Source organism: Pseudorasbora parva, chromosome 21, assembly GCF_024679245.1.
Source record: "Pseudorasbora parva isolate DD20220531a chromosome 21, ASM2467924v1, whole genome shotgun sequence".
Classification (NCBI taxonomy): Eukaryota; Metazoa; Chordata; class Actinopteri; order Cypriniformes; family Gobionidae; genus Pseudorasbora; species Pseudorasbora parva.
Genome location: NC_090192.1, coordinates 9,110,052 through 9,126,141, shown reverse-complemented (window position 1 = coordinate 9,126,141; position 16,090 = coordinate 9,110,052). Strand labels below are relative to the sequence as shown.

General features: G+C 38.8%; 1 protein-coding gene across 1 annotated transcript in view; it reads right to left on the bottom strand.

The window, feature by feature from the left end:
• Positions 1–1,037: 1,037 nt before the first annotated feature.
• Positions 1,038–16,090, bottom strand: part of arid5b (AT-rich interaction domain 5B) — a 175,297-nt gene continuing 160,244 nt past the window's right edge. The window contains exons 9-10 of the mRNA XM_067429802.1: positions 10,195–10,390; positions 1,038–4,478 (exon numbers count right to left, since the gene is read on the bottom strand). Of these exons, the coding sequence (XP_067285903.1) occupies positions 2,433–4,478; positions 10,195–10,390 (2,242 nt within the window). The 3' untranslated portion in view covers positions 1,038–2,432. The remainder of the gene's footprint in view (positions 4,479–10,194; positions 10,391–16,090) is intronic.

The window sequence follows — 16,090 nt, the reverse complement described above, 5'->3', positions numbered from 1 at the left end:
TAATATAACTAATACTGTGTACACCAAATAACTACTTATATAGTGCTGGGCCGATTACAAACACAAAGTATCGAACGGTTATGAATCACCGTATTGAATCATGATTCTGAAAAATCACGCTGAATCACGACATTGGCGATCCGAATCATGAATCGATACACTGATTCATAACGTTCGAAACTTTGTTTTGAAATCGGCCCATCACTATATAAGGCATTAATTCGTTTTTTTTTTTCTCGCACACAAAACTAATCTTGTCGCTTTATAAAATTACTGTAGAGCCACTGTAGTGAGATGGGCTTTGTAACGACGTCTTTAGTGCCTTTTATGGGTCTTGAGAGAGGAAATGACATTGGTGTCAATGAAAGCCTTTCTGAGCCATCAGATTTAAAAAACAATATCTTAATTTGTGTTCCGAAGATGAATGGAGGTCTTACGGGTGTCGAGCGACATTAAGGCAAGTAATTAATGAGAGAATTTTCACTTTTGGTTGAACTAACCCTTTAATGTCTATGACATTCTTTCTTCTGTGAAACCCAAATTGAGATATTTTTAAGAATGTGTACACTGCTCTTTCCCATACAATGTAACTTTAAAGGGAGAGTTAACCCAAAAATGGGCATTCTGTCACCATTTATTCACCCACATTGTACCAAACCATGTAGACATCCTTTCATCTGTACAGTGAAACACTGGACTTCACTGACTGAGCACACCAAAACATTTTTCAAAATATCTTTTTATGTTCCAAGGAATAAAATATGTAAACTGGTTGGAACAGCTCGAGGGTGATTAAATGGTGACATCATTTTCATTTTTGGGTGAATTATCCCTTTAAGTTGGTTAGTATGTGTACTCAAAAAATACAATATCTTTGCAAAAACATAGATGAACCGTTGTCTTCTATTAAGTTATAAAACTGTTTATTACTCATTACAAAATGTTACATAGCAACCTTGAGCGTTACTCCAAACATTGTTGGAGTAAATACATTTCTTGAAGTTTAGTCTCTATTACTAATACATCAAAAAAAAAAAAAAAAAAAAAAAAAAAAACGGGAAAAAAATAAAAATACAATTGATTACCCCTAGGAGTACTGTGTTGCTTTTCAAATTGACTCTGTACTTTCCCAAAATCTTTTGTGCAAAGAAATCATGCTTCTTTTAATTAAAAACTCTTCCCTGGCAAGTGTTACACTTCATTTAATACAGACGCAAGTTTGATTGCTGTCAGCACTTACAGACCTAAAATTCAATAACAGTATCTAAAACAAATTTGAACTGTTAACTATCCTTAAACAGAAAATGATGGAAAAGCCTGTGTGTGCTTAACTAAGTGCTCCTAAAATATGTTTTCCCCCAAATGTAGTTTTAAATTTCAGTTTCTCCTGATAAAAAGTCCTCTGAGTAAGCGATCACAAGTGTACACCAGCAAATACAAAACTCACTTTCTGACACTTAAGTAGTTCTGCGTTTTATCCTTTCACCATCCAAATTTGCTCTCTAGCCCCAAGTTCAGAGCAGTCAGAAATTACAGTAGCGAGTGAACATGATACAAAATGCGTTCAGTCTGTGAAGGTTATGTACAAGCACCTCAGTCCTACATTTGACAAACACATTCCACATTGCTCTGTTGATCAGGAGCGAGTTTGGCTGGGTATGAGAGAAGCTGAAAGGGAAGCCAGCAGACAGTGGTCAAAGAAGCTTGTGAAGCCTACCTCACATAGTATCACTGACATTTAAGATTCCTTCAAGGAAAGCTTAGTTAGTTTTATTTACATGTAACCGTGTAACACACCGAACTGCAATACTCGGGTCTCTTTTTTGCGTCTTTATCAAATGTGATATCTCATTGCTTAACCCTTGTAGGATTGAAAAATAAACATATAAAACTACCACACTGTTGCATTTTTAAAAAATAACAACAACAACAACAGCAACAAAAAACGTACAGTCAAGAATAATGTGAAAAAGTCCAACAGTTACCCAGGCAGCTCTTACATTATCGTATCATAGTGTTTCAGACAAAAGAGCTCTCAGAATGGACTGAAATAGCACTGTTGCATTGCACTGATTTGTCACTCGACTTTCCTTTGGATGTCTCTGTGGACATCATACCCATCTCCACTTGGGCACCTGTGCCAAGGCAACATGTTTTCGGACAAGACGACTGACACTTTTAAACAGTGCGGTGAGAACAAGCCACATTCAGCCCAGTTGGCCCCTGTTCAAAGAAATGTGCAAATCATAAACTTGAGTGGCAAGAAGTTAATTAACAAAAATAACTGCTCCCGTGTTTAAGCGTTTACAAAACACTGCTATTTGTTGGATATATATAGTGTGACCATGCTTGATGGAATTTTCTGGAGAGCATTAAGTCTGAGTTAAGCGTGGGCTGGGCACATCCAGCCTGGGAATATCAGACTGCATCACCTAGGAAAGTTTAGTGCTGGGGTGCACTGAAGAAAGTTGAGGGGGACTGAAAGCTGGCTGCGAGTGAAGGGCCGACATGGGGTAGAGGCCAGGGTGAAGAATGTCCCCGTATGAGGTGCCCACTTGATGTCTGTACATGTGGGCGGGATTGGCGGCCAGGAACTGTCTTTGCATCATTAAGGAATGAATGGCGAAGGGGGGCATGAGTGGCGACAGAACCGCCTGGTTCTTCAAGTACTGCAGTGGATGGGAGTAACTTGGGGTAACGTGGGAGCCCAAGCTCTCACACATGTCCTGGACCTGAGATACAAATGTCCCTGGATACAGCCCTTGGAATAAGTGGGAGTGCAAGGGGATCTTGTGGCTCTCTGAAACGTAACTGTTGATGTGCACCGCGTGAGCAGGTTCTGCTGGCTTCATGGACTCGCTGTCAGCTTCCGGCGTCCTTGGTTTCCCCGGGCCGTCTCTTAGTGTCGAGCAGTGCAAGGGTGTCACAGCCCGGATTTTCTTCTCCGATTGTCCGTTCTCCAAATCCTCAAGGTTCCTTTTCAGTGGCCGTGCAGTGCAAATATTCTGTGGGCTGCTTTTTGCACTCAGAATGGGCCGAGCCATCTCGTCGATCTTATAGCTCAAGGTCTCTTCTCCTCTGCCGTTGTGTGATTTTTCCAGAACCTTTGAGTGGGATTCGGTAACCTTTTTAGACATGGACACGGTCATGGGAGGAACACGACAGGCCCTGGGATGGTAATCTATGCTTGAGCTCTGACTGTTGCCTGTTTGAAAGAGAGGAGCGTTTTTAATGTCCTGTTGCATTGTGGCATGTGGAATGCCGGTGAGAGAGGATGAGGAAATAGGCAGTTTGTGAGGAGAGGACTTTGGGAGACTCAAATCAGTTGGTTGCTCCTCTGTTGCCCTTTCTGCAAGAGGTCCCTTTTCTTTCTGACTAAGCCGGGCACAGTAATTCAAACCCACATTGTCGGGATGCTGACTTGGGGGAAAGCCCTGGGCGGTCTCACAGTCTCGAGGGTAAATGTCTCTGCTAAGATACTTGCTTATCTGCTCCTTGCTCAGGTGGTGCTCGGTTTGTCGGCAGAGATTGTGTAGATGTGGTGAGGAGTAAAAGTCACTCAGGAAGCTGGGAGCCTGGCCAGGACGAGGCATCTCAGCAGATTTGTCCATGCTGGAATGGGGGTCGGCCCTCATAATGTACGGCTCTCTTATCAGGGTGGGCTGTGGCTGGGGTATTGGTTCTCCCTCACTACCCCCTTCTTTCTGAGAGCCCTCTGTTGAGGACCTCCTGTCCTCACTTCCCCTGGACTTGAAGCTCTGAGCATGCTGAATAACTGATGGTCGTTTGATCACCATGTTGGTCTCTGCAGTGGAAGGAGCATGGGAGCTTTGCTGTCCAGCAGATGAGCCTTCTGTACTACTGCTGGACAACCTCCTACTGACCAATGGAGGAGGCGGTCCATATGGGTAATTATTAAGCAGTCCTGTTCCACTGACCTGGGACAGCATCTTCTTCTTAGCTAATGGGGACATGATGCCAGGATTACCCCTAGGGTAGAGGAGAGGATTAAAGTTATAGCATGCTTCTTCCTTTTTAGTGGCCTCTGCCCTTTCGGGTGAGATTTCAGGAGATGTGTCAGGTTTCTGCTTTATGGTCGGCAGCACCATTCCCACTTGGTTTTGGCCCTCTTTTGGCCTAGGCTGTTCAATGTTTGCAAGGGCACCCAGAGGTACCTTATAATCCAACATCTCATGCTGCCATTGGTCCGGTGTGTGAGAGTTGGGGAGAGGCTGACCGTGGTGCAACGGCAAAACCGCAACAGGAAACACGTCACAATCCTCTGATTTGTGGGGTGCACCATCTTGTGGAACTGAGGGCAAGACATTCCCATTTGCATGCTCATATGCGTTGTGGAGCACAGGTTGATCTTCATCCTTGATCACTAGCTGCACACCTTCATCTTCAGTAAGAGGACTCTTCGGGGTTAGAGCCAGGCTATCCTGCTTCTCCTGGAGCTGTTCTGTGTCCTCCATCCCCTACAGACACATAGAAATAATACTTAATGAGACAAACAGAAACTTGACAAGCATACATTGTAACACAGTAACCCACACACCAGTGCCCCCAGGTGTAACAACAATGAAAAAGTACTCAAATATTTTGTATTTTATTTATAATTTCTGATCTGATTTTTTAATGTAGCTTAAAGGTGCACTATGCAGCTTTTCCGTCCGCTAGAGGGTGCCTATTCAAAACATAGGAGTAGTTTGATGACGCCAAGTGTGAGCGCAGTATCTTGGGACATGTGGTCTTAACCTCACAGCCGGTGGAAAAGAAACGGGATAGGACTCTGGCAGAAATCATGTTGATGGATGCAGTTATTAATGTTACTCTAGTATGAAGCAGAGCAAGATTGAGTGTTGTGGAGCTGAGCATGGCCGCATGAGTGATTGTTAATTAGATGAACAGCACACGCCTCGTGAGCAGCGGGATTTTATTATGACAGGACAAAGTTGTCGGGCACCGATGCTATTTCCGCTTTTCCGGTCATGAGTATGAGGTAACGCAGCTCTGTTTATCATATTAGACACATTTAAGTGTGTTTAAAATGATGTTCTGACGTTAATCTGTGCGTTCGCTCAGCGGCTGCTGTGACACTTGTTCACACTGCTAAGAGTAAAGCGCTTCTGCAGAATAAAACTGGAAACCGAGTGTAACGCAGATATGAAGCAATTGACAGGCGACTCCCTCAGGCATCCCGGCTCCTTGGTTAAAATAGCAATTTTCTCACAATTTACAAATAGTTGGAAACATTTGGGATCTTGTAAGTACTCAACTGAACAAAATATATAAAACTGGTCTAGTGGTTTTTGGATATTTTACTGCAAAAATACTACATGGTGCACCTTTAAATATATAGACTTTACCAAGTCTACAATCTCACTTCTTCAGTCCGGAATGTGAATAGGTAAAAAGAGATGGGTGTAAAATTTAGATGATTGTTTTTATTCTGTTCTCAAAGTAATTTTCAAGCTCTTCGATTTCAAAGTCTGCTTTTGGCTGGGTTGAGCATTCAGTTTTGAGCATGGTATTGATATTACCACCAGTCAGACAGAGCAGTTTGCTATTAGACAGATGGGAGAGGTTGTAAGTAGGGATGGGCATTCGATAAAATTTTCTTAGTCGATCGTCGGGAGAATTAACGATCGACTATCGATTAATCATTAACATTTTTATTATAAAATTAATTATTTAACTTTTATAAAAAAAAAAAAAAATGCAATGAATACCAAAATGCAGCGTGTTTTTCCTCGATGAGACCTTTATTACAAGATCAATTTGTGGCAGACAGTAATCTACATTCAGTTATCTACATTTAAAATCTATTTATTATCCATGTTTTTTTAATTGGACTGTACAATTAGTATCTTGTGTTTTTAATGTGTTACGGCTGTTGTTTATGAAACCATTGGATTATGTAGCTCATAAACAGTCCTTAAACTTACATGCAAAGAGATGTTAGTTGGACCAACGGCGGGAACATTTTGACTAGGTGGTACTTATGTTGGTTCTGGATGTTCTGGTTTGATTTTAAAAGTTTGAAAAGCACAAAACAAGTCATATTGTATTGAATATAGCATATAGCAGAAACCATAAGCAAACTTGCTGAAGAATGTTGTAAGTCTAGCATCTACATGCTCATGGCCCACATCTTTAGCAAGACGTGCAGAAAATGTGTGCATCAACAACAGATGACCTTGTGCTTTTGCATACCAGGAGCTGAGCTGCAGTTTTAAAGCAGATAACTCAATGCTTCCCCCATGCAAATATCTCTTCTGTCCCGTTTTAACACAAATGAGATAAAAGATGAAGCTGTGTAAGCTTTGCATCATTTCTGAGCTGAACAAATCAATTCCAAAACCCTCTAAATGCATTCTGCTCAAATGACAGCAGAAAACAGTAGAGTCAGCATGACTGCATAAAAGAGACAGCCGACACCTGCTGCCATCCTCGTGATCCGGACCATGATGCAAGTTTTGCACTTTGGACAAACTTCACATGTCTCTAATGAGCAGATGCTTTCCGGAACTTCAGAGTGGTGACAGCGGTGCAGAAGAGAGGCATGTACCGCCCATCCATTCATTATCAGTGTTGGAGGAAGAAATGCACAGATGTTTGACATCAGCTGGTGTCAAATAAAAGGCTGGCTCATCCCTTTCACTCCATTTCCTCACTCAACCCAGATGAATGTGTAACTACATGTGAATAATCGTATGTTTATACATCACATTACACAGCGCAGAGATAAATAGCATGTCCCGCTTGTTTTTGTAGACTTGAAAATAGCATGGTTGCCTTGATCTACTACCAGCTTTTGATATGGGGGTATTATTGTTGCATTATTCCAAACAAATATATTTTTATCCATAAATAAAAGTAAAGCGATTCACAAAAAATAAATAATTTCACAAATCAATAGATTGAGATCCACAAATATATGCAGGAGTTCACAAAAATGAATTAGATTCACAAATAAATACAATGACATTTGTGAATAACAACATATATATTTGAACACATATTTTGATGTCACAAACACACGACTTTGCCTTGCATAAGTAGCATTCATTTGTGAATCGCTTCCTCTGCACTTGTGGATCTCTTCTTGCACATTTGTAAATCGCGTGGATTTTGAAACATTTCTAGCATCTAGACTCAAATGAATCCACAAATAGGTAGACTCCACCCACCATCTACTTAAGCCAATCAGATAACGGCCATATTGTGCTGACCAATCGTAGCACATTCTCGCTCCAACCAATCACGTTTTGGCCAGTGATTAGGACGCTTCCATAGGAACTGAGGAATGCAAAGCGCGCGTCCCGGAGCGACCAATAATTCCAGTGTAGGCTATCTCAAGTGCACTCGCTGGAAAATTGATAAATTATTGCATATTTTGAGATTTTATGGCATTATTGGCCTCTCAGGAATATTGACAGAAGATGTATTTTATGAAGCACGTTAGAGTGGATGTATATATTGTTATATAATAGATCGTCAGACTCTAACTGCAGTTAGATGACGTGAGATCACTGGTAAAGCTATTATATCCAGATGCTATCTGTCATTTCAACAGTTTTTAGATTCTCTGAGATCTTTCTGTCAAATGTGTTTCTATTCATTCATTCATCATCATCATCATCATCATCATCATCATCATCATCATCATCATCATCAATATTAATAATGGTAAAATAATTGATTGTATTTAGTTTTTTGATCATTATTTGATTAGCTATTTTCTTGTTTTGAATAGTTACTTGAAGCAATGTTATTAAATATTATTATTCCAAACAAGAAAATAGTTGATCAAATAATGATAAAAAATGAAATACAATTAATTATTCAATTATTTTACTATTATTATTATTAATGGTGATTGGAATAATAATAATAATAATAATAATAATAATAATAATAATAATAATAATAATAATAATAATATTTATTAACATTGCTTCAAGAAACTATTTAAAACAAGAAAATAGTTGATCAAATAGTGATAAAAAACCCGAAATACAATCAATTATTATTATTATTATTTTTTTTTTTTTACTATTATTACCATTATTATTATTGTTGATTATAATATTAGTATAATAATATTTAATAACAATGCTTCAAGTAACTATTATTAGTAGTATTATCATCATCATCATCATCATCCCCATTAATAATAATAATAGTAATATTTTAGTATCATACTAATATAGTTTTTAATATTTTGAATTGTTTTTTATTTACATTTTTATTTTAGTTAAAGTTTTAGTGATTTTGTTGTCTTGTCATTTTCATTATTGTTTTAAAATAAATTTAAGTAGGTTTATATATATATATATATATATATATATATATATATATATATATATATATATATATATATATATATATATATATATATATATATATATATATATATATATATAATTAAAATAAATATTTTTACTTCATAATTTTTTATTAACTGCTTTTAAATACTAAAGGAATGTGCTCTATATGGCATTTTTTTTTTCTGGAGTATCAAAACATAAAGTAATGATATTTTAGTACTGATAACTGATATGTGGTGACAACCCTGGCTCACAAATCAAATATTCACTGTGAAGCTCAAATGAGAGTCACTTTCCAAGTCATTATTCGAGAAGACACCTCTTAAAAGCCTCTTAAACCTTTGGCCCGAAGGGTTGCTCTGTCTATCGCCCTTTAGACTCTTGTACAAGTTAGCAGGAATGTCTTTGGGGCCACAAGCAGCCAGTGACTAGCAGGCAAAATTACCCAGCTGTGATGCGGCGTGACCGCCCGTTGGCTCAGCGTGTGTCATTCAATAGCCTTGATTGTATTTGGTGCCTGAGGAAGGACTGATTTAACAGCGCTTACAATGCTCTGATTCTTACCAGAGCAGCGCGCCTATATTTGTACATGCCCTGATTATACTCTACTGACATGCAGGCCCCCGAGACAACTCCCAGCATCTCTCTCTCTCTCTCTCTCTCCAAATTTCCTCCTCAAGATCTATAACTCTACTTTAAGTGTTTTTTCCTCCTTTCTGAGCTCCAGTCTTGTCATATCGGCTCTGCCTCAAACAGAGAATTCCATTTTCATTTTCTGCCTTGTACAATGTACAATCAATTATCTGGAGAGGCCTTTCAAATTACACAACATACCAGACAGATGAGCTAGGCATGCAGCTGGAAAAGAACCGACAACAGCCCTTTTTGTTTCCACACTATAACCTATTACTCATTTCATGTGAGGTAGAAATGAATACGGACTGCGTAACGGCTTTGAAATGTGTCTAAATTTGACAATTTGAGAGAAATTTTCAAACAGCCCTTTCATCTTCTCTGTAATCATTTGCTTATTCATGTGAAAATAATAACTCAATTTTCATTCCCTTCCACAACCGCGCACCCCTTTTTCATATTTTCGCTTAACTGGAGAGACATTTGCAAATCACCATGGATTTATTGGCTTTTAAGGATAAAAATAAGCCCACGGTTTCTATAAGAACAAACTGTGGATATTGCAGTGCATATTGGTTTCTAAGATGCGACAGGAAAACATTTCCACTACAGCTGCTCTGTGCACAAAAGGTCTTGTCGATAAAAAAAAAAAAACAGGAGCACTGTCATGATTTCCCCCACAATTCATCTTCTTCAAATTGATTTGTGAACAAAACTCAGTAGGAGCTTACGGAAAAGGAACTGTAAGGAAAACCTTGTGCTCTGCAGTCCAGAGATGCACCAAAAATAACTAAATCGGGCACAGCGTATAAATCGCCTGGAGTCAGTCAGGCAGACAAACAGCATTTGATTTCCATGCTGTTGTGCAACGGTCAGAGCTTCCAAATCAGCCCAAATAATTATGTTAAAAGCAGCTGCTCCTGACAGGGCTATTCTCACACACTTGTGACAGCTTATTTGTCGAGGAGAGGAAGGGCACCCAGCCTGAAGTGGTCTGTCATGGTTCTTCCAGCCAGCTTTTTAGGGACCAGGCACGTATTGTATCTGTATTACTATTCTGCGTTTTCTGCACTGGAGACTATGACAGCCCTAAGGAACCTATGGCAGAAATTGGCACGCTGGGCAGGAAGAGCGTCAGTATGCCAGAATGTAAATTCTGTGTGTGTGTGTGTGTGTGTGTGTGTGTGTGTGTGTGTGTGTTAAACAGAATAAACAATCAAAGACTGACCAGCTCTGGGACTTTAGCCGAGATGTCCTTTTCGCTCAGAGGCACAGGTTTTTGTTCGTCCTTAGGGCGTTTGATGGCCGTCATCTTTGTTTTAATAATGCCCTCATGGGCACTGCCCTCCTGTTTGCGGGGTTTGGCGGGCGGAAGGGGTTTGTCCTCCTCTCCTTTAGTAAACCTCTCATAGGGTAGGATGAGCCTGAGGAAAAGGAGGAAGTGATACAGGTTAGTGGAATCAGACTGATTCATCATCTGTTTGCTCTTCTATTACTTGACACATTCCTGTCTTCCTCAACTGATAAAAATAATAACTGATAGCATTGTTTCCCTTAGGCCTTATCTGTTATCTTAGACAAATTGTGGAATTGACTCATGCATGACATGAAAAAAAAAAAAAGTGTCTCCTTCCTGAAATGTTTTTGGTCACAATAGATGGCTGTTTCTTCATATGGGCACTTTTAGCCCTGTGGATGAATTATACTCCCTTAAAACACCTTTTAAAATGCATTAGGTTATTTTATTTAACTTATTTTAACCTATATGAACAAATGTAATTCCCACAACATCTCAAATCACCATTCAATATGTGGAAGAAATTGCATTATAAACGTCTTGCTATGGCTAATTTTATAGCTAGCACTAGCTGTCTCGCAATTAATCACATCTAACACAAAAGTTTGTTTATATAATATGTGTGTGTTTACTTATATATAAATATAATAATAATAATAATATATGCACACACATACATCCACAAACTGTTATGTTAGAGTCGATTAATCACGATTAATCGATTTGACAACACTGAGCATAAATATTCATAATGAAATATTTTCACATGAAATGGCACATAATATAGATTTTTTATTTAGAGAGCATTTTTGACAAGTAAGTTATGTTTAAAAACTGGGGTGTTGTGGTGGAAGTGATATCCCAACTTTGTATACAATCATTTCCACACAATAATTATTGAAATAGTTTGTTTACTCCACTCTTTGTTTTGATTATCATATTTAAAAAGATAATATCAATTAATTCTAATTCTAGAGTGTAATATTTTAAAGTTGGCATGCAACTACATTTAATATTTTAAAAAAATGTATGTTATTGATCTAATTAAAAACGATGTATGTTCCATTAAAAAAAATAAAAAATAAAAATAGTTTGTTACACTTGGATATACGTCACAATATGGAAGAAAATATCTAAATATCTTTCTACATTTGTTTCATTGCACTTTAAGATCGAAACTCTGGGTCTTTGAAGGGGAAGGCAAAAGCATGTTTATACAAAGTCCAAAATAAACAAAGTCATGGTAAAAGTTTCCAAGACATTTTAAAGTTCAAATTTGTTAGTGTTAGTAGAAAAATCAGCAAATGGGACATAAAAGTGGCCGTAGTAGAAGGAACACCCAGCTATGAACACTTGAATGAATGATTACACAAGCAAATGCCTAACCACAATGAAGCAAATAGGGGACAAATTGTGGATAACGGGCTTGATCCTAATGAAAATGTACCTTTTTCGTATCGCACCACATCATGTCAGATCAGCACCATCCAGAAAACTAAGACAGAAGACTAATGAAATCAAAGCCAAGATGACAGCAGATATGAAATTATGATTTACTTGAGAATGTTATTGGGGATGGAGGTACACAGCAACATGATTTGCCTTTCTACTCTTGTAGCTTGAAGTTTTATAATGTGTCTGATGTGATAAATGAGTCTGGCTTGGGAACAGTTGAAGGCATGCGGAATTATAAGTACTCTAATACACCAGCTGTAATTCAAACACAGTGCATTCCACAGCTTGTTCATCACGATACACTGAAGACCGCTAAGAGGACGCTCGTTACATTACAATTATATTATTATAGTTTTTGGTGCTACATTCAGCCTTCAATTCTCTTTATCATTTTCTGCATTTGTGTTTAATAAGATCCGGTGCTATCTCAAGAGGGATTCATCTCCTCAAGTTTGTAGCCTTTTGTTTACTCAATGCGGGGATGTTCGGGCTCTCGGAGGCGGGCCGCACTGAGCACGCTCAGACAGGGGCTGTGCGGGAAAACTATGCTGGCTGAGGTTTGGCGGCCGGCCAGCGGCAAAGCTAAGCAGGAGCCCAGAGGGAACATTCATCTTCAGATCCCATTACCAAAAGAGTTTAAACATGTTACAGCTGCTAAAAGTGGAAAACGTCTCGGTCCGCGCAGTCAAATCAAAATAGCAGGCAGCTGCCAAATACCTGATTCCCACTGTAATGTTTCACTTCATGTTTACATAATGGAGGTATAATAATGCACACAATGACTTATCTTGTTCACAGCTAATCCTCAGAAATCTCCCTCGTCTGGAACTAAAGGAGTTTTTTTTTTCAAACCCCCATAGAGTCCTTAGTGAGCTTTAAGCTGGTCTTATGACAGCCTGATTTTAGTGCAAAAAGCAATGTTATATTTACCTAATATTCTCTTTCGATTGGTGGAGTTATAATTGGTATCAGATGTGACCGTTTTAATTGGCCTATTTATGTCTGGGTGCTTTTCTTATGTGAGAGAGAGAGAGTTGAGATAAGAATGGAAATAGCCCTCCGTCACAAGGTGAGAAGTCAGGGAATAAATCATGACGAATATCCTCACCCGTTCTCGCCACATGGCCATTTATGGGAATAACAAGTCACCGTTCCTTTCCCATTTCAGTTCCCAGAGGGAAAAAAACTGTAGAAAATCTTTCCTTACAAGTTAGGCTGTGGAGTGTTTCCTCAGAGGAAAATGTTTTTTAAGAGGTTGAGGGCGTCTGTGAGATTAATTTTTTTGTTATTTTCATTGAGCTCAGCAGCTGGCAGATAGACAAAATATAACTCCATTTCATAAAGACGGTGAAGGGCACAGTGCCAAGAACAGGAAATATGCAATTAAATGTCCTTTTATATGAGAGAGAGAGAGAGAGAGAGAGGGGGGGGGGGGGGGTCGTCAAAGTAAACAAAGATTTTGTTTTAACATTGGTAGGTATACAGATGTACACACAACACACACACACACACACACACACACACACACACACACACACACACACACACACACACACACACACACACACACACACACACACACACACACACACACACAGACGCACTGCTAATTCTGTATTCTTCATGTATTCAAGGTTTTCCTTGCCAATCTTTAGGGTATTATGGCTGTATCAATACCAAAATGTATACCAGCCCTCTGTATCAATACTAAAATTATACATTAGGCAACAAATTAAACGCCTTAGGTGACAGATAAAATAAAATTTTAATAGTCATCAATCTCAAAACTCCTTTGTGAACAGATCAGATTATTGTCTTTTTAAAACAAAGAAAACAGAACAAAACATGAAAGTGTTCTTTAATTCATTTAGATGATGCATGTAATGTTTATATTTCATGCAATTTGAGCTTTGATGATAACCAAACACCCCAGACATTTAAAAAATAAATAAATGACAGTACTTTTTGTTACCACTTAACCACACAACCCTGCAGCATACAATTGATTTGCAACCATATCTATCAGCTGAGAAAACGAAATGTGAAAGTACCTGAAATTAGCTTGAAATGTACTCTATGTAACTTTTGGCCCTTGGCATTTAAATTCCCAGTGAACCTGAAGTAGCAAGTGAGTTTTCTTCAGTGCTGTGACGTATTTCTATGTGAAACATAACATTGAGGGGAGGGCACTCATAGCAGACTAATGGTTGGAGGGGAGTGGTTAAGCATTTTCAAACCTAAGCCGTCAAACTGCCCTCATCTGAGAAGAAATGCCGTTTCCACACCGGAAGTTACTTCTCAGATTTTGGTTAAAGATTACCATGACAAACATTTTGTTCTGTGTATTAAATTAAATGGATTAATCGTTCAGCCCGAGACCTGTAATACGTACTCACAAAGTAAATAGGGTCCATTTTGATTTCATGAGGACTTTAAATCAAACTGCATTCATTTTGTGGAAGAACATTGTTTTGGTTGTGCTTCAGATTTTGCGTGACTAAGTGGATGATTATGGCAATTTATCTGTTCAATAAAATACCTTATACTCATCTGTGGAGTAATAAAAACACAAATCTCCCAAAACCAAATGTTGATTCTTGTTTTATTACGAGCTCAGTCACATTCTCTTTTTGCCAGTAGACTGTCCTCTATTCTGCATTTTTAAACACTTGTGATTCCCCGGAGGTTTGAGATTTAGCAGTTCCCAATCAAATTTTCTCACTCCACACCAAACACGCATCAAAGTAGCGGAAGAACTTTCTCTGTTTACAGATATGATGAGATAAGCACGGGAGAGTGACATACCGTTTTGTTCTGAATATAAGACTAAAAAAATGTGTTTGTCTTATTCAGGGTCTAGACTTTTACATGTCATACAACGGCTCAGGTATACTTCAATTTCCATGCCCGGATGCATCTCGTGCACAGTTGTTTTCAAAGAATAATCAACCGCAGAGGGCCCAGTTCAGACATGCGCAGTACAATTTTTTATTACACAAGACATCAGAGGGCAGCACTGTGTCGTGTCATCACAAACGCTCATCAAGTTCGTCATCCATTAAAGTGTTTTACTAGCCTGACAAGCCAGACCCACATCAAAATGTTTGGTCTGAAAACTCACCATTGACAGGGCTCAATCCGATGGGCGGGATAAACGGTTGTCTTTCAAACTTCCTCTGCACGACGTGCACGCAATTGGATAGTGCTACAACCAACCAGAGCAATGACGGTGAAGCAGAGCTCGTTCTAGCCTTTAGCCAGTTTCTGTGTTTACTAGTAGCACGCAAGCGCAACTCGGCCGTCATTAAGTTAAGCACCGCCCACTGACTCTATACACGATGTGATTGGCCTGACCAGAGTTTGGCTTTTACAGCTCATAAGTGTATTGAGAGTTGCTAGACGACACTCGCGGCAGATTAGATTTGCTGCTGCTAGGGTGCGTCTAGATTTCTAGGTTACTGTTTTACTCCTGTTTCAAGCATGTTGTTTTTGAATCAATCTTTCCACATTCTTCTTCGACTGCACAATGTTCAAATTGTCCATACACTTGCTTCAAACTCTTTTGTCTTTCTTGCATGTGTGGTGTTGTATGCGTGGTCTCAAAAATTGGGCTGAACCCTCTGGAGTGTGTACATGGATGGCCGAAGTATACTTTGGGCTTAATTCAGATGAGCTACAGGTAATTTTTATAGTATGCCAAAAAAGTGTTTATTTTTAAAGGAACTGTATTTCCTGTTAATCATAAAATGGCCCTGATATGTCACTAGACATTAAGAAATCATGTTCATTTCAAATACTTCTATCACTGACAACAGTAGTCCGGCCAGGATATTGTCATTTAAAAGTTATTGTTGCAGCCCTCAACTGATGTTGGTGTTTTGGCCTGAAGCTCCGCCCTCCACCTATCTACCAATCACAAAGTCAGTAGTGTTTCGGCATCCGGGGGGGGGGGGGGGGGGGGGACACACCACTCTGCAGTCATTTGAATGTTCTTACATACACCTCCTTTAAATGCGATAATTGGTACATTCTACCAGTATTTACTTTCAATACAAAAATACAAATACAAAAAATATGCAGTATGAAAAGTAGCATTTTCTTTATCAAAAAGCCTTATTTTGTGGAAATAAAAAAAAAGGGGGGGGGGGCTCTTATATTTGCAACAAAATGGTATATGCAATTTCCCATGAAAACCAAACTTAGGGTAAGACAAAACATTTTTGAAGGATTGCTGATGTGTTGACTAATTTTTAAAGTTTTGTTAATTTTGCACAAAATTAAGTTAAATAGTGTATCTTTACATTTCAAGTTTGATAAAATGAAAAAAAAAAAATACATTTGTGTGGCAATGGGGGCGTGGTTTAGCGAGGTC